The following is a 25,412-nucleotide window of genomic DNA, read 5'->3' as shown; positions in this document are numbered from 1 at the left end:
GGTTCAGATTATTTCTTGCAGTCTGTAGGAGAATCAGGAAATCTGATCTCATAGAATCAAGAAAATAGGATATTCTTCTTGATTATTCTTGATCACTCTTGACTTTCTAAAATATTCCTGTAATCTTCTACAATAGGATAGTTGGTTTATTATTCTAGATTATTCTTGAATTTCTAGATTATTCTTGTAATAGGATAGTTGGTCTATAAATACTACTATTGAGGCATTTGTAATGATCATCCCAGAATTCTCAATAAATTCAATTTTTCTACATGGTATCAAAGCACTAGGTTCTGATCTAGGGATTACCTATGGCGGGCCAAAATCCGTGGAAGAAAGCTTTAACCGGTGTGACCAGAAGGACTCAGCGGCGTCAGGGGAAAGCACCGCAAGTTCGAACTTGAGCTCCTCCATCTCATTCAGTGGTTCGAAAGGGTCCACGAATTCGTTCCAATTAAATATCCACCGTCTAAATGGAAAAAACTACACGGAATGGTTGCAAATCATTCGTTTGATTTTGGAAGGCAAGGGGAAGCTTGGATATCTGTCAGGAGAAGTGACAAAACCTGCAGATGGAGATTCGACTCTCAAGACCTAGAAATTAGAAAATTCTTTGATTATTGCGTGGTTGGTGAACTCTATGGAACCCGCAATTGGCAACCCTTCATGTTCCTGCCGACGGCCAAAGATGTTTGGGAAGTAGTCAGGGATATGTATTCCGATCTAGAAAATTCTTCGCAAATTTTTTGGTTTAAAATCCAAACTTTGGCACGCGAAACAGGGTGACCGAGATGTAACCTCCTACTACAACGAGTTGATGACATTGTGGCAGGAGTTAGACCTCTGTTATGATGATGTCTGGGAGTGCGCGAATGATAGTGTCTGGTTCATGAAACGACAGGAGAATGATCGTGTATTTATGTTCTTGGCAAGACTTAATAAAGAATTAGATGAGGTGCGGGGCCGAATTTTAGGGAAAACTCCTCTGCCAATAATTCGTGAGGCCTTCTCAGATGTTCGGAGAGAAGAAGCACGGCAGAGTGTGATGCTTAACAACAAATCGGTTCCTAGTACTACTAACTCGGAAGTAGAAAGTTCTGCCCTTGTAACTCGGGGTTTTCAGGAGGAGGTGAAAAAGAATGGTAAGCGTTCTGAACGGCCGTGGTGCGATCACTGCAAACGTCCGTGACACACACGGGAAACCTGCTGAAAATTCATGGCAAGCCTCAAAACTGGAAGAAGAAGTCTGGTGGAGAGGGGCGTGCACTTCAGACTAGTGTCTCGGATCAAGAGCAACAGTCTTCTTCAAGTTTGTTTCCTTTCACCAAGGAGCAAATAGACCAACTGTACAAGTTTCTCGAGTCTCAGAAAAATCCTTCTTGTTCTTTGGCACAAAAAGGTAATTACCTGAAAACAGCTCTCATTGGTGTCAACCCTGATCGCACCTGGATCATCGATTCAAGTGCAACTAATCATATGACAGGGTTGTCAAATCTTTTTTCTTCATATAATCCTTGTACAGGTAATCAGAAAATTAAGATTGCAGATGGCTCTCTTTCAGTCATTGCAGGAAAAGGTTCTATTATAGTATCTCCATCACTCACTCTTCACGATGTTCTTCACGTTCCCAAACTTTCCTGTAATCTTTTGTCTGTCAGTAAGCTAGCCCGTAAAACTGTCAAACTAATTTTTTCCCAACTCATTGTGTGTTCTAGGATTTGACCTCGGGGAGGATGATTGGCAATGCTAAACAGAGTGGAGGACTCTACTTCCTTGATGATGGATCTGAATCGAGGCAACAATCTCAACAAATAAGTTCCTACTTTGAATATATTTCTGTTTCCAATAATAATATTATGTTATGGCATTTAAGATTAGGTCATCCAAGTTTCAAATATTTAAAACATTTGTTTCCTAAGTTGTTTGGCAATAAAGATCCATCTATGTTTCATTGTGAAATATGTGAATTTGCAAAACACCACCGTACATCTTTTCCTTCACAATCATATAAACCATCAAAACCTTTCACTATTATTCACAGTGATGTTTGGGGTCTTAATAAGATAAGTACACCTTCTAACAAAAGATGATTCATCACATTTACGGATGATCATACTCGACTCTGCTGAGTGTATTTATTGAAAGAAAAATCAGAGGCCGAACGCGTTTTTAAAATTTTTTATAATATAGTGCAAACTCAATTTCAAACTAACATACAAGTTTTCAGGAGTGATAATGGGAAAGAGTATTTTAACATGACCTTGGAAAAAAAATTTCTTGAAAAATGAATAATTCATCACAGTTCTTGCATCGATACACTCCAACAGAATGGTGTTGCAGAAAGAAAAAATAAACATCTGTTGGAGGTGGCTCGCGCATTACTTTTTGCAACTAAAGTTCCCAAGTATCTGTGGGGAGAGGTTGTTTTAACTGTTGCGTACTTAATAAACAGAATGCCCTCCAAAGTTTTACAATTTCGAACTCCTTTCCAAGTTTTCACAAATTGTTTTCCAACTGCTAGACTTTCTGCTGATCTACCTCTAAAAATATTTGGTTGTACGGTTTTTGTTCATGAACATCGAAAAATTGGAAAACTTGAGCCCAGAGCTATAAAATGTATCTTCATTGGTTACTCCCCAACTCAGAAAAGCTATAAATGTTTTGACCCGATATCGAAAAAATGTTTTGTCACAATGGATGTTACATTTTTTGAAAAACAACCATATTTTAAGGATATTCATCTTTAGGGGAAGATTTTTAAGGAAGATTCATTTAACTCGGACAATGTTTTTCTCTTAGATGATGTGTTTCTCTTGCAAGAGTCTGATCTAGTATCTCTGCACCTACAGTAAATGGCCAAGATTCGTTCCTTGAAACTCCTCCTATTATGAGTGATGTTTCCCCTGAGTCTAGGCCTACATTTGAAAAACAATCTAAAAATCAGAATTCTGAACAACAATTTTTAGAAACTGAAAATAAGGAACAGCCTACTATAATGTCACAACAGATAATAGATTCAAGGAAGGTGATCGAACTTGGAAAGGGATTGTTTACTTGAAGAAGACTCATAAGAAAAGGAAAGACGAATTGACTCTACAGCACAGCCATGATTCTGAACCAAGGACGAATCAACAATCTAAATCTGTTACAGGTAATTCTCTTTCTCTTCCCAACAGTCAGTCTAAGCCTTTTGATTTAGACATTCCTATTGCTCTTCGTAAAGGGGTTAGATCTTATACTAGTCATCCACTGTCTAAATTTGTGTCATACTCGAAATTGTCTTCATCTCTTGCTGCTTTTACCTCTCAATTGTCCAGTGTAGAAATTCCTAACAGTGTACAGGAGGCTCTAAAGGTTCAAAAGTGGAAGGAAGCAGTACTTGAAGAGATGAGAGCTCTTGAGAAGGACAATACTTGGAGTGTTGAGGCATTGCCAGCTGGGAAGACCACTGTGGGTTGTAAATGGGTCTTCACTGTGAAGTACAACTCTGATGGGTCAGTGGAAAGATACAAGGCTAGGTTGGTGGCAAAGGGATTCACCCAGACATATGGCATTGATTATTCTGAGACTTTTGCTCCTGTTGCAAAATTAAACACGGTGAGAGTACTTTTATCTATTACTATTAATCTGGATTGGCCCTTGCAACAACTAGATGTAAAGAATGCCTTCCTCAATGGTGACTTGGAGGAAGAAGTGTACATGGATAATCCGCCGGACTTTAAGGAGAAGTTTGGCTCAAGAGTATGCAAACTAAAAAAATCCCTGTATGGTCTCAAACAGTCTCCAAGGGCTTGGTTTGAGAAGTTCACACAGTCTGTCAGAAAACAAGGATATTCTCAAGGACAAGCTGATCATACCTTGTTTTTCAAGTTCTCTCATGAAGGAAAGGTTGCTGTGCTAATAGTTTATGTTGATGATATTATTCTCACAAGTGATGATGTGATCGAAATAGAGAGACTGAAGAAAAGCCTTGCATTAGACTTCGAGATCAAGGATTTGGGAGCACTAAGATATTTCCTTGGCATGGAAGTTGCTCATTCAAGGAAAGGAATCGTTGTCTCTCAACGAAAGTATATTCTTGATCTTTTGAAGGAAACCGGGTTGAGTGGTTGCAGACCTGCTGAGACTCCCATGGATCCCAATGTAAAGCTTTGGGAAGAAGGAAGTGTTCCTGTTGATACTGGTAGATACCATAAATTGGTTGGAAAACTAATCTATTTATCTCATACTCGACCAGATATTGCCTTCTCTGTCAGTGTTGTTAGTCAATTTATGCACGCACCTTATGAAGAACACCTCGAGGCGGTCTACCGAATTTAGAGATATTTAAAGTCTACTCTTGGAAAGGTCTGTTTTTCAAAAAGACAAATCAAAGGAGTGTTGAGGTATTTACTAATGCAGATTGGGCAGGTTCGATGAATGACAAGAGATCTACTTCAAGGTATTGCACCTTTGTGTGGGGAAACTTGGTTACCTGGCGAAGCAAGAAGCAAAATGTTGTTGCTAGAAGTAGCGCAGAGGCCGAGTTTAGAGCAATGGTTCAAGGGATCTGTGAGGTATTGTGGATATACAGAATCCTAGAAGAACTCAAGATGACTGTGGAACTTCCTCTGAAGCTGTATTGCGACAGTAAGGCTGTAATAAGTATTGCTCACAATCCTGTCCAGCATGATAGGACGAAGCATATTGAGATTGATCGACATTTCATTAAGAAAAAAATTGAAGCTGGAACTGTTTGCTTGTCGTTTGTGCCTTCTAGTCAGCAAACAGCCGACATCTTAACTAAGGGGCTTGCTAGACCTAACTTTGAACATCTGATAAGCAAGTTGGGCATAATTGACATCTATGCACCAACTTGAGGGGGAGTGTAGGAGAATCAGGAAATCTGATCTCATAGAATCAAGAAAATAGGATATTCTTCTTGATTATTCTTGATCACTCTTGACTTTCTAAAATATTCCTGTAATCTTCTATAATAGAATAGTTGGTTTATTATTCTAGATTATTCTTGAATTTCTAGATTATTTTTGTAATAGGATAGTTGGTCTATAAATACCACTATTGGGGCATTTGTAATGATCATCCAAGAATTCTCAATAAATTCAATTTTTCTACACAGTCTAAGAAGTTTCTTTGGTCTAGTCTCTCTTTAGCGGTTTCTTGCGCTATTTGGAAGCAAAGAAATCAAAGGGTCTTCGAGGATAAGGAGAATTCAGTTTTGATGTTTGCCTGGAGGTGTTGGGTCTTTTATGTTGAGAGCTGGTATTGGCACCCCAACTTGTACTTATTACACCCCAATTAAAAATAAAGAAAATAAGTGAATGGTTGAGAATAAGTAAAAATTGAGGTGCCAATAGACGTTTTCTTATATTGTTTTTGCTAGATTTCTATTTTTAGGGTTTAGGATTTTATATTGAGCCTAATCATAATTGTAAACAACTACTAAAATTGTTTGAACGAGTGTTATAATGTTCTGTAATGTTGAGATTATGATTTGAGCCAAACCTTTGTCGTGGTTGAAGAGTGTTTTTAATCTTTAATGGGGGTGTGATAAATAATTTAGGAAATTGGGGTGTGATAAGTAAAAGTTGGGGTGCTTGTAGAAGCTCTCTTTACTTTTCAGGTGCAAAATTCTGAAAGAGTTTAAAGGAGTCGTCTTTGAGGATTTTTTAGGCAAATGGGAGTGGATCTGTTCGTTTACCTCCTGTTTATTTTTATTTTTGTATTTGCATTCGTAAGCTTTTGTTGGTCGTCTTGGCCACATTAATACAATTTGGATTTACCTATAAAAAAAAAAGGATGGAAAGAGAAGAGGTGCCAAAGAAAAGGGAAGGCAAGTGCAGGTATAATTCAAACACAAAATGGTAACTGGAAAAGAGTTTGGCACAATGTGCAAAAAATGCACTTTGTTTAGACTTCGAAAAAAAACAGCTAGAAATAGTTTTTAATGAAATACATGCAATTTTCAAAAAACCATAATGAGGAAGAAAGTGAAAGGATGCATCTCATCACATCAGGTTAATAAAGCAACTAACCTTCAAAAAATACTTAAATACATACAAGCTAGATTATAGAAACAAATTATTATATATACGGTATATAAGCTTTGATAATCAACCTCAACATATCTTCGTGGTTGTAAAAAGCATCATATATCAATGCTACAAAATGGGCTCACAAAAAATGTGGATACCTTAGTTTCACCATTCAAGGAAAGCAACTTCAAAGTTACAATATTCATAGCATTGATAATAATTATTAAAAGAAAAGAAAAAAAAGCTTTGATCATCAATAGCAAATTTGATGAATTTTTTTAAGTACATATACTAGAGGATTATTATGAAACCGCTCTAAAGAAAGTAACATAGAACCACAGAGAAAATATTAAAATGTATGTTTAATTCACCAAACCTTAATCACAGGAGATTCTTTCGTGACGGAACCAAAGTCATAATTGAATACGCCAAGCCCAATAATATCAAGGGCCAAGCTTGAAAATTCTTCTTCGAGATCCAATTCAATTGTGTTTCCCCCATGTGAGTTCACTGTTTCAAAAAGCTTCTCGAACTTTGACACAGTTCTCTCGGAACAATCAGTGAATATTTTGAACATAGCTTCCAAGAACAAAGCATGAAAACCAGGAGCAATAACTGCAATTTATGAGGATTAGAATTCAAATATATTAGTCTTCAATAATCCCCTACAATGTACAACTATCAAAATATATAAATATGGAAAGATGAAGTGCTACGGTTCCCTCCATGAAGGCAACCCAATAACAGTAAATAAGCGATCAGGGTTGTTCAAAATGAAATTTTGGGCTTTGTCCCCCATAAGCTGATATCTGTTTTGGTAAAACAATATAAAAAAAGACAGGATTTTTTATTTTTTTTGGCTTCAAACATATAGGTTAATGCTCTCATTGGTCTCAGACACATTCAGATAAAATTTATCTTTTCATGCGTGGTTCAAATAGCGCAGTTTGAAAACCTAATCTACAGGAAGAAGAGAAACTCTATTAGCACCCCAACTTTTACTTATTACACCCCAATTGCTTAAATTATTACTTCTAAACTAAAAATTAATGCACGCCATTTAAAATAGGAATTAACATTTCCTCATCAAAATTTTCTTCATGGTACTTGCACAAGATTTATAATAAATAAATAAAAGCCACAAATGGCCACTTTCGATGATAACCCATCAAAAAGAACAAGCTGACATCAATGATGATCGTTTACTCCAACCTCTTGATGTTGATTTCACACTCTTCACTCCTTGATATCTCTCCATAAAAGTGAAGAAAATATCCAGGCCTAACTTTCTTTCCTAAAGTGAGAGAATGATATTCTCACCCTATTAATATTTGTTTTTTTTTTAAATTTAGTTGGGGTGTAACAAGTAAAAGTTGGGGTGCCAATAGAAGTTCTCTAGAAAGAATGATCAGATAGAAATTAGAAAATCCAAGAGCATGTCAATATATCAAGTCAAGCACATACAATGTAGGTGCTTAATGCTCAGTTGTAAGTGGGCGTAATTGTAGAAAATGCTTTACTTGCTCTCACCTCTTCTCCTCTGCCTCCAAGTATCAAGATCAGCAGGTATAAGCCCTTTCCCCATTATCGGTTCTAGGATATCAGCAAGAACTCCCTAAATAAAGAATTAAGAGTTGGGTGTAAAAATCAAATGGATCAAGTAATGTGCTACAAAATGCAATGGTCAAGCAAATGCAGGTATTTTACAAAATTAATTGATAGAAGTATATGTAGTGCTATTAGGATGAACATACTGAAAACTTCGCAATTTCTAAGTCACAAAGAGTGGGTTAAGACTGAGAAGTTACATTCTGTGTAATAATTTATTTATTCATGGTCGTCAATCTGGACGTTGACAAAATAAAAAACCATTCTATGTCTAATCCTAGCAGTAAAATGAAGACCCTTCATAAGTGCAGGACCGTAATTTTCAAATTCAATAGTCGGTATTGGATTAAAAGGTTCTTATTAGTAAAAATTGTACAAAGCTGAGTGAAGCCTTTGTACAGTAAAATTAATAACCATCCATGTCATACGTAAGGAATCCCATAGGTGTAAAGAACAAGGTTGATTGGCGTCTAAGAAACTTTCTTCTATTAAGGAATGACACGTTGGATTAAAAAAGGGGATGATATGCACAGGTATGTATGAGAGAGAGATGTCATAAATAACTTTTGCATAGATTTCACTCTATATGAGTTAATATATATGACTTACACATAGCACACTAGGTCATCACCCCTAGAAGAATCAAAATCTAAAATCCTTATTGATCAACCAACTTTACAAGTTGCTTCATGGATAATCTAGCATTCACTTATCCTCAAAAGAGTGAAAGGTGTCTTAATGAACATTTCAATAACAATTCAGTACTTATGGTATGGCATTACTTTTCGCTCAAATTTGAGAGACTAAACATATCAAAAGGCCAACCTAGATTGATAGTTCTCAAAGGTAATAAAGACAACTTTTCAAATATTTGAAAAAATATTTAGAAAAAAATAAATTGATTCGTCCCCTGTTAAATGTTGGGAAAAGGAAAAATTCAGAGAACAATCTACAGCAGCACAAAGAGCATACCGCTCATTATGAAATGAAAATAAATAAAATGAAAAGAGAGAGAGAGCTTCTATTGCCACACCAACTTTTGCTAATGCCAACCCAAGATGTGTGTTAATCCTTTGGTGAGTTACATTGAATTGGGGTGGTGTTAGCAAAAGTTGGAGTGGCAATAGAATCTCTCTGAAAAAAACATGGATCAAAGTTTATATTGTACCTTGTCATAAGAAAATGCATTTTCACGAAGGATATGTCTCGCAACAATGGGGTCCGATACGACAACAAATGACTTTGGTCCAAAAGCAAGTTTGTAAACTGAACCATGCTGCCAATATAAAACAAAAATATTAATAAAAAAAATAAAAAATAAAAAATAAAAAAACAGAAAAAAGGGAACTAGGAGGTCAAGAAAAGTAACAACTAACATTAAAAAAAATTGCAAGTTTGAGATGCAAAAGAAAATAAGAATGTCGCATTATTTCATCCACATAATAACAATGTCTATAGCATCGTTGAGTTCGAACATCAAAGAGATTTTTGAAGAGCACAACAAACATATCTCCATGAACACACTCAATCCTTAATGCATATTCTAAATAACAGACAATGAAAGAAAGAAAATGTAATTGAACTACCAACACTTAAAATGGGGGAAAGAGTAAGCAAGCACCTCTAAGAACCAATCATAAAGTGAAAAGAAAAGAGGCCGGCTGAAGAGATCAGATACGGCACCTTCAGCAATCGGCATTGAGCCAAGACTCCCCCCACTTAACAGATTGGTAAGAAGGTTGCTCGCATTATCAAATAGATTTCTTTTTGTCTTTGGTTCTTCAGTACTAGTTGATTGGCATCTACAAGACAAAAGACAACGCCACCCAATTTACACATGTCATCCACAAAATAGAAATTTCTTTTACCCATTTAACATTCTAGTAAATTCAGATGAAAGTTCCAACCACTAATTTGTTACAAACCCAAAGAGAGATGGGCTTAACTTTCCGCACCACTAGTGCCTAGTCTATTTGTTGGGTATCGTTTGGTATTAGAGCCAACACCACATGTTGGGTTCAAACTTCGAAAGTAGAGACTTGCGGAAAGAGCTACCCAGGGGCCCAAAGAGAAGGTTACCATAGTGAAAATTTCCACAAAGTGGTCATCGGAAGCCCCAGTGTGTTATGAGCCCAAATCAATGTTTTAAAACCTGAACCGATTATTGGACGGTATATTTGTCAAATTGGTTGGAACCTGAGGTCGAACGCTGATTCAATTCGGTTCGACCAATGTATATTTATTAAAAACTTAAAAATATGTATGCAATTCTTCTAAAATACATTTATTTATATATAGATATAAAAGGATAATACTCAAAGGAAAAAATGGTTCATTTGCCAAATCAATTTTATTACAAAATTCAATCGATCCTGTTCGGATCACCGGTTCGGTCTGATTTATAAAACACTGCCAAATCACCACTAACATCTTAGTATTTTATTGGTTGCGTTCTTGTCATAATCCTAGAAAAACCATGAAAAAAAAAAAAAAAACAAACAAAAAAAAAACGTTTGTTTGTATAATCACAACTACTTGTGACTTGTAACTTATCAGAATAAGAACTTTATCAAGTGTTTTTTTTTTTTTTTACATAATTATCTATTATTTATTCAAATTAAATTATTAAAATCCATCCAATCCGAGCTATTAAAATCATCAAATACAAAAAAATTAAAAATAAACAACTCATGATCAAATCAGTGGTATATTATATTTAACAGATAAAGAAGTAAGAAAGGAAGGTGACCCACACCTGATTCGAGACCAATTTTTCTGAAAATTGAAGTTCTGAGTAGTGGTTAAGTATAAAGATCCAGTTTTTGAGGTACCCATTAGAGAAAAATCTTTCCTCATAAAACCGCCATTAACGACCGGTGGAAGCTGTAACACAGCAGTAGCCATGGCCGACTGATCTGAGAGAACCGAAGAACAGATTTGCTTGGCTAAGGCATTTTGTATTATCTATGCTATCAAAGGATCATTGACCATCAATTGTGGGTGGTGGGGCCCATAATGTGCTTGGGATGATCTGTAAGATCAGGTAGTGGGGCCCACATCATTCAACATTTCTTGACACGTTTTAGTTATCCAATTGAGTGGCCACCACATAAAAGGCAAAAAGAAAAAGATGGATAAGTACACGTGTAAGATTTTGATGAGAAGTATACTATATACCTCTTTGTATAATCTTTTTTTCTTTTTAATTTGGATTTAAATCTTTGAAGTGGACTTGTAGTGCCACAACACTGACTTTATTTTATTTTTTTTAAGAAAACATAAAATAATTAAAAATAGTGAGTTGCTATTGGCACCCACACCAACTTCTGCTAACGTCACCCTAATTCATATGCAAATCACCGAAGAATTAGCACACATTCCTTGGGGTGGGGTTGGCAAAAGTTGGTGTGGCAATAGAAGCACTCAAAAAATAATAATGAATGCTTGAATAAGTAAAAATTGGGCTGCCACTAGAATTTCTCTCGTGCAAATCTTTGGAGTATTAGCCCACATTCCTTGGGGTGGCATTGGCAAAAGTTGGTGTGGCACTAGAAACACTCAAAAAATAATAATGAATGCTTGAATAAGTAAAAGTTGGGCTGCCAATAGAATTTCTCTCATTTTAGATTTTATATATATGATTCTAATCATAATTGTAAACAAGTACTGAAGTTATTTGAATAAGTGTTATAACATTAAGATAATAACTTGAGCCGTGTTCATAGAAAGGAGAGACGGTTGGCATCTCCCCTGACAGGGACGGGAACAGCTTTCAAGCTTACCTGTTACCACACATGGTTAAGGCTACCCACTTTGGTGGATCTATAAGATAATAACTTGAGCCAAACCTTTGTAATATTTGATTCATGTATTTTTAATCTTTACGTGGGTGTGATAAATAATTAAAGAAATTGGAGTCTAACAAATAAAAGTTGGGTGCCAATAGCAACCATCTAAAATTGTCACACCAAACTTTTTTTTTTTTTTAAGAAAACACAAAATAATAAAATTAAATAGAAAAATTTAGTATTATGAACTATTCTCATACCTTCTTTTTTGTTCTTATTCATGTTTTCGCCAATATTTTAAGAGAATCGTTATTGGCACCCCAACTTTTATGATGAGAATAAGTAAGAGTTGGTGTGCCAATAGCAACTCACTATTTTAATAAATTTATGAATGTATATTATAGATTCTATACTAATTAGATTTTGCACCGTCTACATTGGTCCCTTGCCTTAGTAGTAATCTCCCCGTTTAAGTCATGAAAGAAAGTATTATCCTCTGGATTTTTGAATTATTCTGAATAATTCATGTATTTTAATTTAAAAATGAATAAAACACGTTTTTAAAATTTTTTATAGAATTGAGTTGAAAAAAAATGTATAACACAAGTCCGACTTTGAAGCGGTCATGCTTCAAAATTTTGGAGGAATCTTACTTTGTAAACATGGTTCCGACACAAAAAGATAATTCTTACAAAAATTAACGAACTAGCAATAATTTCTTTGGACATAATTGAGGAAGAACAAAAAAAAAATTAAAGAGAGAGAGAGAGGAATGCAATATTTTTTTTTAATTATTTTTTGAATGTAATCATATAAAGGGGAATCTTTAAGTGATGGAGTACAATTGATCATGGGTGGTGTGCAACTAGTTGGTCCCATAAATTTATTTTTATTATTATTAATGGTCTTCATCATCATCATCAAACCTCATCCCAAAGATTCAAACAAATCTCGTTCCTCCATTCATTTATGTTCCAAGCCACATTTTCCATATAAATGGAAATGTCCAAAATTCCTTAAAGGTAACATTCTTAAAAATTGAAATTCGATACCACATGAATGTTGGTTTAACTAACTCATACTTGAACCAATCAAACCCTAGAGTCGAAGAATATGATCTATTTGCCTAACAAATTAAATTGTTAACCACTGTGGAGGGTATTTCTCGGAACTAGTGACACGTGGCAATTTAAGAAAATCATAACCGACTCACTGAATCAAGTGGAGAATACATCACCGAGCCGCACCAAACCAAATTTCGTAAACAAAACTCGAATGCATATGAAACCTGACAGGTCAGATGTGATAACTCTCAACCTGACAGATCGGTTAAAACTGTTCATGCCATGACAAGTCAAGTATAACAACTCCCACAGCTGACAGGTTAAAGAGCAGACACGACCACTTCGACGGAAATCATTGAAAGGATCTTGAGAAATCTAGAAGTTAGGAATTCTATAAAAATCAGATTGCAACTCACACTAAATATTAGAAAAAATCTTCCCTGAAAACACTTTATTAACTCGGCACTAATTTCTAACTTAATTATCGGAGTGATCCTGTTGCAGGCCATCCACCGAGCTGGGAGTTTTCAAGGAAGATCTTGAAGTAGAGCGAAAATTTGGATCTACAATAACAAAGGGTTAAAATCTTATCTCGAGCCAACATTTAGAGTCCTCACTGAAACATTCAAGGATCAAACCAAATCTCTCACTTGAGATAGTGTAAATCTTTAAATCGTGCTGATTAACTATACGGTAACCAAATAAAATTTACCTTAAGATTGCTACATAGTTTGATGTGAAAGTCGAACTACACACAAAATACATTTTACTCGACAACCCAAATCTTGAATTTATGTTCATAAAAAAAAAAAAACAAACAGAAATCACAGACCCTTAGATATGGGTTTGGTCTCAAGGCGTGTTTTTATCATACTTTGAGAATATCTGCAACAGAGTTGACCACACCAAATCATCCCCAATTTGATTGAGACTAGGTATGGAAACCAAGTAAATTCAAAGAAAATCTCAAATGAAAAAAGGGTATTTTAAAAACACCCCACTATAAAATTGGTGGTATTAGATTTACCCCCTTGCAAAATGAAAGATTAGGCTTACCCCTTGACCGTTGGTCAACATTGCATTCTCTTGATGATAAAACGGTGGAATTTTGATTTTTAGAAAAAACAGCATTGACTTACAATTGAGAGGGGGGTAAACCTAATCTTGCATTTTGCAAGGGGGCAAACCTAATATCACCAATTTTACAGTAGGGTGTTTCTAAAATACCAATGAAAAAATGGGCAAACAACCAAATCCTGTTTCCAGGGTTAAAATAAAAGGTTCAAACAGTGAGAATAAAAAAAAAAAAATTATATTCATTGTGCATAGACCCATTTTACTTTCACTAATGCTGAAGTGACATTGGATTTACTGCCATTTTTACATTTCTGACGTGGAGGTGCGCACGTAACCGTAGATGTGTATTCTCGTATCACGAGGAAACAATATCTACAGTTATACGAGAAAACACATCTACAGTTATGTGGGCATCTCCACATCAGAAATGTGTCAGAATTGTAAAACAATTGCAAGTGCTTGAGGTGCCAAAAACTTGGAATTATTTTAAATCTACACGTATTAAACTCCAAATTTCCTTCAATGTGCCACAAATTACTAGAGTAGCAGAAGATCTATTGTAATGCAAATTAATATTTGTACAAATGTGCTGCTATATGGAAACTTCTGAATGTTTGACATGCCAGACACATCCGGACACCTTGACACTTAGCACCCATAACAAGTTTCTCATAAATAGCTTCAATCATTATCTAAATGAATTTCAAAAAGAGTAACACAATAAAACAAGAAGGGAAGCACATATATTGATTCCTTTTCACTCAATCACAAGAAACCCATGATGATACAAGTTGAATGTACATTGAATGGGTGGTCGAGATGCAATGCCATGGTGCGAAGGCACAAAATTGGGACACGGGAATACACATCCATCAAATCCCATTTCTATTTTCATTTCTATTAAAGTGACAATGTTATTTACTCTACAGTTATTTCTAGTATGGTTGTAAGCCTCGGTTTTTTGTATCGTCTTAGAAGTAAAGAAGAGCAAACAACACTTACGGAGGAAAGGGCCATGCAAGCACCAGCTACCCAAGGTGGCAATCTGATCTTTAACAAGGGAAAGAATAACCCGGATGCAATAGGGATTGCGATGACATTGTAGGCCATGGCAAAAACATAATTCCAACGTATACGAGAGAAAGTCTTCCTTGAGAGATCAATGGCTGTTATAACATCTTCTAAGTTGTTCCTCATCAATACATAATCGGCAGCTTCTATGGCAATATCTGTCCCTGCCCCAATAGCCATTCCAACATCGGAGGCTGCAAGGGCAGGAGAGTCATTTATACCATCACCCACCATTGCCACTATATTTCCATCTTTTTGAAATGAACGTATAACGTCGGATTTTCCAGCTGGCATGACCTCTGCTCTTACGTCTTGAATACCAACCTACAAAGCCATGAATATGCTTCATTATGTATGATTACACATAGCCAAATTGTAATTTCACTAAGTACTAAATAGATTGATTTCCTTGTGATTTACATGAGGCACAAAAGCAGTTATTGAATGCAACCAACGATGTCTAGTTGCAACAAGAAGTTAAACAACTTTATTTGATAGAACTTGAACTTGGTGTAATTTTAAACCAGGGTTTCAAGAGAACAAGCTTAAACCGAGAGGCAAGGCGCTCAATTGGTCAATGCCTAGCAGCCTCAAACGCATGATATTTTTAAATAAATAATAAAAGATATAAATAAGTAATATTAAAAAATAGAAAATTAAGATGGCAACCACATATTCCCAATTTTCAAATACGCAAACGAATTCCAAGTATTAATGCATTACAATAAATAATAATATAAAATTATTATTTTATATTTAATAGTTGAATAGTTGAAAATTTCTACAATAAATAATTAATCCATGTTTATTGTAAAAACATAACTAAATATTTTTTTAAATAACTTATTCTATATAATATTAAATACCATTAAAACTTATTTATAAATCAACTCAACTCAATAATTTTCTTTACATGCAAAGAAGAAATGGTAGCAAAGATGAAGTTTGTAAGATCTTAATTAATAAAACAAAGAAGTAAAGAAGAAATAAATAAAAATGAGATGAAAAATATATTATTTTAAAAAGTAAAAAAAAAAATAGAAAAATAAAGGTGAGGTGTAAGCCATGGCCAAAAGGTTAGCCTTTTGCGAGCCTTTTGGTTTGATGCATAAACCTTAGCAGCTTTTATGTTTCAACCTCACCCCTCAAGGTATTTTTAATGAGCCTCACTGCGAGGGCGCCTCAAGGCGTAAGCCTCACATGCCTCTAAAAACATTGATGCCTAATAACTCTATATAACTCTTCGCAAACATCCCTAGCAAGAAAATGATAAAGCCTGAACCCTGCACTTTCTAACTCAGGCAAACCTTAAATTTTGATTTCAGAGTTTTAAAGAACCAAAAAGATACACACCTCTTTAGCCACAGCATGTGCTGTTCTCCAATTATCCCCAGTGACCATGACCGGTCTGATACCCATTTTTTGGAGTCCCTCTATAACAACAGCTGCTTCTCTCTTTAGAGGATCTGCTACCCCTAAAACCCCAATGAGGGAGTCATCATATGCCACGAGTATCCCCGTTTTTGCACTTTCTTCCAGCTCTACAACGAAATTTTCAACCTCGGCTTGGTATCGGGACTCCACTTTCAGTTAACAACTTGCGGTTACCGACCTGTTAAGAAGACAAACATTCTATGAGAAAAATAGTAACCATTAAGCACTTCCTATTGTCCTTTATGTGAAACTAGAATATGTCAATGCCGTAGGGCATTCTTGTCAAGGTTTAGGGGGTGAAAGAGGAAAAACAATAAATTTGAAAGGGGAATATTGAAAAAAGAAATTAATATAAAAAGTTGTTGGGGTTTCTTCAGAAAGAGGTAGAAAAGAAAAGAGAATAAAGTTGGGGGTATTTTTGAGAAGAGGAAAAAGAGAGAAGATAAAAGAGGAGGGACAACCGTCCTTGAGATACGTAGTTTATGAGGTACAAATCTTGAGACAAAGGAGTGGGGTCAATCGTTGTGTTTTATAATATAGGTATTAGTATCTTTATGTGGTAGACTCACCAAAATCCTCTTCCCATGTATAAAGCACTGTACTCCTCTCCCGGGCAAAGCAGAGAAGTCCGCAACATCAAGAAGCCAACCAGAGAATTTAGACACTTTGCTTTGTTTTTTGGCATCCTTAACTGCGGAAGGCTCATCAAAGAAATGGAAATGCTCGGCATAACCCACGATTGCTCTTGCCAACGGATGTTCACTGCTGGCCTAAACCACAAAATGAGAAAAATGAACTATGAGTGTTTATTGTAGGGCATAAAATGTGTCAGATTTTATTCGAGATCAGAGTGATCCAAAATCCGAATTTAGCCAGTCTGGGTCCTTGGAATAGATACAAATAAAAAATGGGTTGAAGATGGTTCAATGTCACATGATTCAAGTTGGATCCAGGTCAGGTCAGATATGGGTTCATCCATATATCCGCCTAGATCCGAGTTATATATTGATTTGAAAATTATATTTAGGTTTTTTCAAAACACCCTTTCTACTACCTTAATATAACATAAATTCTTATAAAATAAAATGATCATAATGGTAAAATAGAATAGTATAGCAATTAACAAACAAGTATAACAAAAAAAATGTTGAAATATCCGGAATTATCCAACCTGAATGAAGTAATTTGGTCGGCTCAGATCCAGATCCAGATTACGTGAAATCAAAATGATTTGGATATGGTTCATCATCTAGTAGGATCCAAGTCGGATTTGGGTCCAGATAAAGAAATTCGGATATGAATATGGATATACTCAGATCAGGGCCATTTTAAGCCTTAGTTTATAGTGATCAAGGACATTGAGATACCAATAAAAACAATCACAACGTATGAATATCACCTCTGCGGAAGCAACCAAAGTGAGGAATTCTCCACGATCCATCCCCGAGAAGACTTTCGCAGTTGTAACCGAGGCTCTTCCTTGCGTAAGGGTACCCGTTTTGTCAAATACCACATACTTGACTTTTTGAGCCCTTTCAAGAGCATCTCCTCCTTTTATAAGGACCCCATTGTTTGCTCCGACACCTGTTGCGACCATAACCGCAGTTGGTGTTGCCAATCCAAGTGCACAAGGGCATGCAATCACCACAACTGATATTGAAAACATGAGGGCGAAAACAAAATAATTTCCATTTTCAGGTAGCCATTCTTCTGGGTATGCGCCTAATACTCCAAAAAAATACCTACAGAGGATCAACATCAAAAAAGGTTATCAAAAATCAAACCAAGTTGTATGGCTGTTGACTAATTCATAGAAGGTCAAGTAAACTCACCAACCCAACAATGTCAGCAATGCAATGGTCACTACTGTAGGAACAAAAATGCTTGCAACCTATATGTCAGAAGGATTTATGATCAATTTATATATAAAGTACCACATAATTACAAGAAATCAGAACATTGAATCTACTTAGTAAAGAAGAATACAAATGACATTTCCTCATTTCCTAGGATAATATTGTTTGTTTTTCTAACTCCTTATTTTCCTTGTTTGTTTTATCAATATGAGAACATAAATAAGGTACCATAATAAATTGAACAGCAAGAAACTCTAACAGATTATAAAAGATCCAATACATTGGGCATACTCTGAATGTTAAAAAATAATGATATTTGTCTCAGGGAAACAAAAAAGCTAAAGCATGGCATCAGCATATCAGATAGGAGAATCTAAATCGGAATCTGTGTCCTAGATTTAGGGAAATGAAAGTTATATTCGCTTCCTACATCCATAGTCACCAAACTCTGGGACTTATTGAAAAGGCCACAATTAAATCGTGACTTTGTTGCTTTGTTTCTCTTTCTCTGAGGACTTCTTGTCCTCTTTAAAAAAAAATTTGGTTATAAAAAAAAAATAATTCGTGACTTTTTTCCTTCAACAATTTAACCACAACTTTTACAAACTTCACAATTGAATCGGGAGAAAGAAAAAATATGACCTTAATGCATTAGTAAGAGGAGATGAGTTGATAAAGATGATGGTGACCATTCTACTGATAAAACATCAGATAAAGAGGATGACATTGAATTTGATTATTTTGACCGATGAATCCTAACTTAGACTCATGTGGTCAAATCCTTCATTCAAAATGAGTTGGTAAATATAGAAATTCAACATTTAGCATATTAGAGGATGAAAAAAAGATATAGCAATATGCTATGCTGTTTCAAAAGTTTAAGGAAACTGAAGAGCCTTAGTTGCAATAACTCACGGCAAAGCAGACATCAGCATCTTGTAGAATAGAATCAATATGAAGTTGAAACCAAAAAATCAAACTTTTCCTAGTAAAAATCTCCAACAAATACTTACAAAATCAGCAAATTTCTGAACAGGAGCTTTGGACATTTGGGCTGTCTCAACTAGGCTAATAATCTGGCTCAAGACAGTATTAGATCCCACTTTGGTGGCTTGTATGTGAAGAGCACCGTGTAAGTTCATTGTACCTCCTATAGCTGAAGAGTTTACTTCTTTCAAAATAGGTGCAGATTCACCAGTTACCATGCTCTCATCAACATAACTTGAACCCCATATCACAACACCATCAACAGGAACCTTTGAACCCGGATGAACTTTTAATGCGTCACCCGCTTGAATTAGTAATGCATCTATTTCCCGTTCTTCAATAACCCTCCCTTCTGAAACCAACAAAAAATAAATCATTCATTTAGTTAAAATAGTTATGAGACGGGGATAGAGGTGACTGGGAGAACCCACGTTTATAAATAATAAAAAAAGAGGGGAAAATTATTTTAAAAAAGGGTTAAAATTTTAATTAATTATCAAAAAAGGAATAAAATTTTAAAAATTACAACAGAAAAAAACAATTTACCACGCTGGACCGTCCAGCATTTTTTTGAAATCGCTGCTGGACTGTCCAGCGTTTTATACTTTTTTTTAAGTTTGGCTTAACATGTAAGAGGCTATGAACATTGTAGAAAAACACTTTCTTTACCAACTTAGTAAGATTTCAAATCGTGCTAAGGGCCTTTGAACTCAAATGGATTACCAAATTGGCAAAATCCAACACAGCAGCCCTCTAGATTTCATGGAAAAACTCCGATCCAAAAAATTATTTATTTTGGGCTTGATCCAATGTTTTGAAAATGGATGGCAACTGAACTCCCAAATTTAACATTAAAATTTAACGGTAAAAAATAAACTTTTTATTTTTATTTTTTAAAGTTCATAGAATTTTGTCCTCTACATCCCTGTGGCATCAGATCATGTTTTTGGATGCCACAAAGTGAACTCAATGACCTTTAGTAAGATTTGAAATCTTACTAAGTTAATAAGGCTAGCCTTACTCATTTTAGTCTTCAAATATAAAAAGAAGCCTAAAATGCTGGACAGTTCAGCGTGTTAAATTGTTCAGTAATTTCTTAAAAAATATTTTTTTAATAATTAATTAAAAAAATCAACCCTTTTTTATTAATTTTTCCAAAACAGAAGTAATTATTTGTCAAAAAATACAGATTCAGTCCCAATATAGTATGGGGAAGGGTTTCTATATAGTGAGAAAAACATGGTGTACCTGTATCTTTGATAATCAACACAGCTGTTGCCGGTGCAAGTTCTACTAACTTCTTGATGGCATCTGAGGTCTTTCCCTTTGCAAGAATTTCCAAATACTTCCCCAACAACACAAACGTGATCAACATGGCACTTGTCTCAAAATATGTTGGAGACCAAAACCCAGTTAAGGCACCATATAGTAGCGCGTAGACAGAGTAGAAGTACGAGGCTGAAGTCCCCAGCGCAACCAAAACATCCATGTTTGTCGACCCATTCCGTAGTGCTCTTCCGGCTGCTACGTAGAATCGTTTTCCAATAACAAATTGAACAATGGTCACCAATGCCCACTTAAGCCAATCACCCATTTGAAAGGGGCCGCATTGCCAAACTACTAAAGAGTATAGAAAAGGTATGTGGGGACAAACTACCCGTATGAGAAAAACTGGGATCTGTTACAAAGTTAATGAGTTCCAACAATTAATTCCAAGGGAGAAAAAAAAGCTGCTATTGGCACCCCAACTTTTACTTATTAATCACACCCCGATTAAAGATTAAAACACACTCTTCAAACATTACAAAGGTTTGGCTAAAAACGAGAGAGAGAGAGAGAGAGAGCTTCTATTGGCACCCCAACTTTTACTTATTCTCAACCATTCACTTGTTTTCTTTATTTTTAATTGGGGTGTAGTAAGTAAAAGTTGGGGTGCCAACAGTTCTCAAAAAAATAAAAAATAAAAAGGATACGGCATGAATAGATGTATGAACAAAGCCATGATTAATATGTTTCATTCAAAACACGATCAAGCATGCATGTAGCAGAATATAACACACAGAAAATCAAGAGAGCATCAATGGACATATGTTCATGCCAAGTAGGATCATACTCACACTGAGAAGAAGACTGGAGGTGAAAAGCCGAAACATCTTTGAGGATTCTTCTATATTATTTGAATTCATTGTAGTGTAAGGATTTCTGACAACTACTTTAAATTTTCCATTGCTTCCTTCCCCAATTGCATCAAATATGGATCTCGAACCTACGACTTCAGGATCAAAGAGTACTTCTAATTTTGTAAGACTACTGTCAAAACTGAATTGCCGTACTCCTTTTAAGTTCCCGAGTATGCCTTCAAAAATCCGTAAATCCATTTCACTAGAGATCCCAGACACCCCTAACAAGATCTTATCCTGTTCATTGCTTTGCACAAAATCAGCTTCGAAACCAGCATCTTCAATTGCATTAACTATCTCCTCCTTGTTAGTGACCGTTGGATCATATTCAACCTCCCCTAATGAAGTGGCCAAAGCCACAACTGCTCTTTTGACACCAGGGAGATCTCTCAAAATACCTTCAACGGAGTTTACACACGCCGCACATGTCATACCTCCTATCCTGAACTGTCCTGTTAAGGGCCCTTGTGATTTTGCTCGAATAGAATTAGTTTCTTGAAGGATCTCTGCATCAAACCCTGCATCTTCAATTGCTGTCTTGACATCCTCATCCTGCAAAGCAAGATATAAAATAGATACCAAATAAGTTGAGCAAACAGCACTAGAAACAATTTCATGGAGAAAACACAAACTAAAGATTGATTCTTTAATCTGTATAATCTAAGGATTATTCACTGAATGTAACCTCTAACAAGAAAAAAAAAAAAAAGCATCATGAGTAGGGCTTAAAACGGGTCAGATATGGTCCGGTTATGAATATGTCCATATCCATATCCAAATTTTTTATTTAGATTCATATCCGATCGAATTAATTGATTCGGGTCGGGTCGGATAATGCCAAATCATTCAAGGATATTTCAAATAAAATTACTAAAATGTGATTAAATGGTGACTTGAATTCAAGACTGCTCCATTTTAGAGAGAGGTCTTGACCACTACACCCAACTATTGTTGGTTGATGGAAGATAACTTGAAAAATATAAAAATACAACTTGCAAAGTAATATATCAATCGGATCTTTACGAATATAGGAATGGAACCTTATCCGACCCGGATACAACTTGGATTAAGGGGCATCAACCCATATCCAAACCATAATTTAATTCGGACATATTTGATGGGACCAAACCCGCTAAACTCGGATTCGATTCAGATAAAATCCATCCCATTTTAAGCCCTAACCATGAGGATGAATGGAAAGGGCACTAAAATAAGCATTGATGGAAAACCTTAAAGGACCTCGAAAATTCTTTTTGCAAACCAAGAAGTGGGTTCAAAATTTCAAGCAATTTCAAAATATATTCGTGGAACATTTTAGTTTCGGCCGAAACCGAAATGAAACAATAATCCTGATACATTCAAATCTTTCAGAATGTCTTGGAAGGTTTTGGTTGAGACCGTTTCGGTTTTTTTTCCAAACCGAAACATTGCCTTGAAGCTAGATTTTAAACCTTGGACAATGAGACCATAAGACCATGCATCATATATATGACTCTACCCTTTATTTCTCATGTAAAGTGACCAATGAGTACCAAAGAACATAATGTTTCCAAAAGGGAGATTCAATATGAACAAGTAGGAAAAGAGAAACGACAGCAAAAACTATAAAAACAAATTTTGGGATGGGGATGATATCAAGAGATGACTCAAGCCTAGTCATCAAGAGCTTTTGCAGATATGGTAAGAACTATTTCTCTAACGCCAAATAATAGTTAAAAAATAATAATAATAATAACAATCAAATGTGAAACGTAACACTAGAACACGAACATCAGTCACTAAAAGGTAAAAGAAATATGATCAGATAATCATGAAATGCAAACATATAAATTTTTTATCCAAGAAACGCATCAAGTGGAAAAGGTGAATGAGTATAATATGGGCGAGAGCGTGATCAACAACCAATAATTTTACTTGCTCCCAATTATTTCTTGTAACTTTCTCCATTCACCAAAACCCATCTGAAGTATGCAACATGGAGTGGACCCTTTTAAGGGATATAATGCACATTATTTCCATTTGATTATGATATTATTCTTAGTTCTACATAACCTGATCAACCATGGCTAGTTTTATTAGCGTACCCTCTCAAATGCAAGATTGTATCTATATTACCCCCAAAGTAAAATCACTGAAAATTAGAAATTGAAGGAGAAAGAAGTTTAAAAATCAAGACACCTTCAAATAAAGAGAACTATCTTTGGGAACATTAACTACCTATGCTCAAACTCAAATTCAAAACCCCAACAAGGATAAATGGAAAAAAAAATTACCAAGAACAAAATCCCCTCAATTCTAACTGAAAACACAAATAATTCAAATCCTAAAACTAATTTAAAAATAAAAGACCTAGTAATAACGATCAAAACTATCTAATACACAAGAAAAGGAAGAAAATTTCCCCTACCATCAATTAATACCCATGTGGGTCCTAATTCATAAATTCTCAAAAATCAAAACTACCCATAAATAATCCTAAAAGTAATAAATTTGCCAAAACACAAAAAAGCACACCTGACTCCAATAACATCAATTATCATCCAAACATAATAACAAAAATTCTCAAAAAAAAAAAACTGCCTCAAATGATCCTAATTATTCAGAAAACAAACAACAACCCATAACTACAAATTCATAAAATTCAACACCCAACAACCATAAACCCATAATAACATTCAAACAAATCCAAAAAAAAAAAAAACGAAACCCATAACCAATTATCAGAAAGAAATGACTCACTTTGACTAATTTCGGATCAAAAACCACAAATATAATAACAAAAATTCTCAAAAATAAAAATAAAAAACTGCCTCAAATGATCCTAATTGTCGAGAAAACAAACAACCCATAGCTAAAAGCTCACAAAAAACGAAAACCCAGAACCAATTATCTGAAACTCACTTTGACTAATTTCGGATCAAAAACCACATCCGCCTTGTTCTGAAGCAAAGCCACCGAAGCCCGAACAACCCCATCGATTTCTCCAAGTGCCGACTCAATTGAATTCGAACAAGCAGCACAAGTCATCCCAGTGATTCTCAACTGAATTCTCCTCATCCCCGAATCCTCCCCATTGTTCTCTCTCTCTTCTTTTTCGTAAGAATCGAGAAGCCGTTCCTCTTCGAGATCTGCAGAATCATCTGTAGAGATGAAAGAGAGAGGTGTGAGTTGAAGGTCTCTGAGACCCGGCGCCATTAGAGAAGGGGCCGAGAAGGAAAGACCAAATAACAGAGTAACACAGCGAGGGAGGGAGAGAGGATGGGAGACTTTTACGAAGAGAGACAGACAGAGTCGATGTTTTTTTAAGTAGAGCTATTAGTGGTCTAGAGAGAGAAATATTTTTATGTACCCAAAATGTCCTTAGAGATGTCTAATTTGACTACCATGTCCTTGTACTTCTCTCTTTGTACTACACCCTATGGGGTAAATAGGAAGCAACCACCTAATTTTTCCTGGGAAATGCTAAGCTACTTCAAGTAGCACAATACTTATAATAATTCGAAGTCAATTTTGACCATGGTACACAACGTTTTCAATTTGGATGACCCCATGGACGACGATTTTGTGATCCAATGGATGGTCTAGATCATTGTTGGAGCATGAAATGAAATGAGTTCGAGTTCGAGTCTTAGAAACAGAAGAAAGTCTGTCGCAGTAAAGCAAACCTCTGACTCTCGATCCCACAATATCGAAGAAAAACAATGAGATTATCTCTTAAACTCATGACTCGAGAAACATATATAACCATTAGTTATTATCGATTATTTATCTGTTTTATTTACAAAATGATCAATCGTCATTTTGATTTTAGGATTTTTTTTTGCTATCTACAAACATTTTTTATTTTGATAGTGGGTCCCACGAAACATAATTTACGACACTATATTTACCTTTCCAGTAAAAAATGTTAATTATTACTTCACTTAGTATAAAAATACATTCCGATCATTCTATCAAAATTTAATAATTGAAAGCTATTTTCGTCGAAAATGTCAATTTAGCCTCACAATACTTTTAAACTTCTTTTAACAACACTTCATCCCTCTCGACAACAAAAGAATGGGAGTTATACTAAACAAATCCTTTGGATTTGAGGATTTGGCTTTCCTTGATCCGATCCGATCCGATAATTTGTAATTGGTTTTTATTTGATCCAAACCCATTTTAAGTGTCGTTGAATTGGATTTTGGATCCAAATATTGCAACCGGTTAAAAATTCGAGTAATAGATCGGATCTAGATCAAGAGTTAGGTTTCGATTAGGATTTATATTTTATATATGAAATCAGTTTTGATCCCGTTCAGATGTGGTG

General features: G+C 35.3%; 2 protein-coding genes and 1 pseudogene across 3 annotated transcripts in view; 1 reads left to right on the top strand and 2 right to left on the bottom strand.

The window, feature by feature from the left end:
• The window catches only part of CYP97B3 (cytochrome P450, family 97, subfamily B, polypeptide 3), a 29,561-nt gene extending 18,964 nt beyond the window's left edge, over positions 1-10,597 (bottom strand). Inside the window, exons 1-5 of one of the 2 annotated variants that reach the window (XM_086420112.1) lie at positions 10,399-10,597; positions 9,265-9,445; positions 8,812-8,919; positions 7,566-7,650; positions 6,412-6,650 (exon numbers count right to left, since the gene is read on the bottom strand). In XM_086420112.1, the coding sequence (XP_086276238.1) occupies positions 6,412-6,650; positions 7,566-7,650; positions 8,812-8,919; positions 9,265-9,445; positions 10,399-10,547 (762 nt within the window). In that variant the 5' untranslated portion in view covers positions 10,548-10,597. The remainder of the gene's footprint in view (positions 1-6,411; positions 6,651-7,565; positions 7,651-8,811; positions 8,920-9,264; positions 9,446-10,398) is intronic. The other variant, XM_086420113.1, reaches the window with a different exon arrangement.
• Positions 10,598-11,358: 761 nt separating this feature from the next.
• LOC147388257 (U6atac minor spliceosomal RNA) lies at positions 11,359-11,497 on the top strand (annotated as a pseudogene).
• Positions 11,498-14,293: 2,796 nt separating this feature from the next.
• On the bottom strand, positions 14,294-24,389 carry RAN1 (copper-exporting ATPase / responsive-to-antagonist 1 / copper-transporting ATPase (RAN1)). Its single transcript, XM_086420404.1, is given in 10 exon segments — positions 14,294-14,967; positions 15,997-16,206; positions 16,208-16,255; positions 16,647-16,847; positions 17,477-17,819; positions 17,910-17,968; positions 18,947-19,272; positions 20,169-20,598; positions 21,038-21,652; positions 24,002-24,389. Coding segments are annotated over 10 exon segments (3,003 nt in total). The 5' UTR covers positions 24,296-24,389; the 3' UTR covers positions 14,294-14,490.
• Positions 24,390-25,412: the final 1,023 nt, after the last annotated feature.

Source organism: Akebia trifoliata, chromosome 13, assembly GCF_017979445.1.
Source record: "Akebia trifoliata isolate Shusen 1 chromosome 13, ASM1797944v1, whole genome shotgun sequence".
In the NCBI taxonomy this organism is placed as follows: Eukaryota; Viridiplantae; Streptophyta; class Magnoliopsida; order Ranunculales; family Lardizabalaceae; genus Akebia; species Akebia trifoliata.
Note: the sequence above shows the minus strand (reverse complement) of the source record. Positions and strands in the feature narration are given on the sequence as shown.